Source organism: Podarcis melisellensis (genome assembly GCF_964234715.1).
Source record: "Podarcis melisellensis genome assembly, chromosome: 6".
In the NCBI taxonomy this organism is placed as follows: Eukaryota; Metazoa; Chordata; class Lepidosauria; order Squamata; family Lacertidae; genus Podarcis; species Podarcis melisellensis.
The window spans coordinates 37,130,456-37,132,679 of NC_138538.1; the positions used below are offsets into that span (position 1 = coordinate 37,130,456).

The window sequence follows — 2,224 nt, forward strand, 5'->3', positions numbered from 1 at the left end:
AAAACACTCTCAAGCAGCCAGTTGTGTATGTTGATATGGATTTGTATAATTTGCAACTAATAACATGGTGGATTAGCTCATGCTATTTGGGCAACCATATGCCATATTATTATTAGTTAGGACTGCATGGATGAAGTATCATGTTATCTCAAGCACAAAATGCTTGCCCCAAACAGAAAGTCAACTTGAGACTTTGATGTATATCAGATACACACACACACAGAGCACCACGGGACTCTGGCCCAATCAGGAAGAGCTCTAGGCACATACATTGGTATGTGCCTAGAATACCTTTCAACATATGTCAGAAGCAGGTGTTGGGGGAGCATGGTTGCCACCATAACAGTAGCTAGCTCTCATGGTCCTGCAGCTCCCTCTATGTCTGGGGAGGATCTTATGAGCTGCCCCACACATATGCATTTAAGACTGAGACTTTTTAATGCACCCATTTGTTTCTCCACGACAGTTCTTAGACATGTCTGCATTTGGTAGCTCTCTCTTTCCAGGAATGTTCCCAATAGCACACTTCAGGCCTGCCTGAATCTTTCTGTTGGTTAGGATAATCAACATGGGACTTATAGCTGAGTAGCAGGAGTCAAAAAACATGCGGGCATCTGCGAACCTCAGTGAGACTGGGGCTACACAAAGGTTGACCATCCAGAAGACACTGTCCAGTCCAAAGCTGAGAAGGTACATGGCCAGCAGGCCCATGACTGATTTTGCTGCTCGGATCTCTGAATGCTTCAGCTGTAGCATGGGCAAGCGGCTCATCAGTTTCCCATGCTGCCAAAAAACAAAGAGGAGGTATCCACTTGAGAGGCTCATCAACCCCAGGAAGAAAATGTCTCGAGTGACAAATACCACTCCATTTCCAAAGTACAAGAGTTGGTTAGGGAACACCACACAGCAGAAGTCATACACTACCGTGATCTCTTCCTCGGTGCAGTTGGTACCGGTGCGAGGCAGGGAGTAAAGCAAACGGGTGCAGCAGATCAGGAGGTTGAAACACCAAAGGGAAATCATGATGGAAGGGAGTTTTGCAAGGATGCTGTGCCTTAGCCGCAAACATCTGAGAGGACATGGAGCAATGAGGAGGCACTGGAAGCAGCCCAACATGGAAGTTAAGAAGATGCTCATAGCTCTGCTCACACAATAGATGTAGAGGGTGATGCCACAGGTCAAATTATCATGCATGGTGTGGATGCCAAATGCTTGCAAGGTGAGTGGGACACCCCTGGTCAGGATCACCAGGAGGTTGGCCAGTGCAAGTTTGCCCAGGATGATTTCACTGGGTGTGAAGTTTTGCCGGCAGGTGGCTTTGAGGAAGGCATAGAGGATGGCTAGATTTCCTGGGATCCCTATCATGTCAAGAGAAATGAAACCAAGCATGTTCACCACGAACCAGACTTGCATCACGGCTGCGTAACCCTGCTGGGAGGAAGGTTGCTCGCTCTGTGTATTCTACAAGACAAAAGTGTTGAAAAGTAGCAGACAATTGGTCCCCCCCCCACAGCAGTCAACAAAGCCATATGTAAATTAAATTAAGTTCCTTTCATGTTGATTGGAAAACACCCCCCCCCCCACTCATGTATTTATTTAGGCGTGCATCCATGTAAGCCCTTCTGTTTGCAAAATTATTGCATGCTGGAAAACTGAAAAGTTGCTTAAGATGCTGAATTCTAAGATAGGGGGAAAAGTTATTCTGCAAGCAGACATTCCTGCTTGAAAAAGTGAGAGGCCTTTCAGAGGCAGCATGGTGTAGTAATCAGAATGTTGGCCTAGAACCAGCAAGAACCTCCACTCAGGCATTGCTGAGTGTCCCTTATGACATCCGTTTGGCAACCACGATGAATAGGGCCTTTAGCACCTAGATTTGTATATTAGGCAGACATCCTCATGTGTTTCATTTTGGATTTATCTTCTTCTGATATTTGCATTTTAATTTTACATTGAATTCTTGTGCACCATTCTGAGAAGATTCCTCCCTTCCCTGCCACTTGATTTAGCAGTATCCAAGTTGTGCCCACCCTGTGGAATGCCCTCCTGTCAGATGTCAAAGAGATAAACAATCATATGACTTTTCATAGACATCTGAAGGCAGCCCTGTTTTGGAAGCTTTTAATGTTTCATGTTTTGTTGGGTTCCTTTGTATTTTGTTTGAAACATCCCAGAGTGGCTGGGGCAACCCAGTCAGATGTATGGGATACAAGAAACAGATTGGTAT

General features: G+C 45.5%; 1 protein-coding gene across 1 annotated transcript; it reads right to left on the minus strand.

Annotated features, from left to right (window-relative positions):
- Nucleotides 1-420: 420 nt before the first annotated feature.
- On the minus strand, nt 421-1,413 carry LOC309372176 (olfactory receptor class A-like protein 1; the record flags this gene model as incomplete). Its single annotated transcript, XM_081915477.1, has 1 exon — nt 421-1,413. The coding sequence occupies one exon, from the start codon at nt 1,411-1,413 to the stop codon at nt 421-423; it is 993 nt and encodes a 330-aa protein (XP_081771603.1).
- Nucleotides 1,414-2,224: the final 811 nt, after the last annotated feature.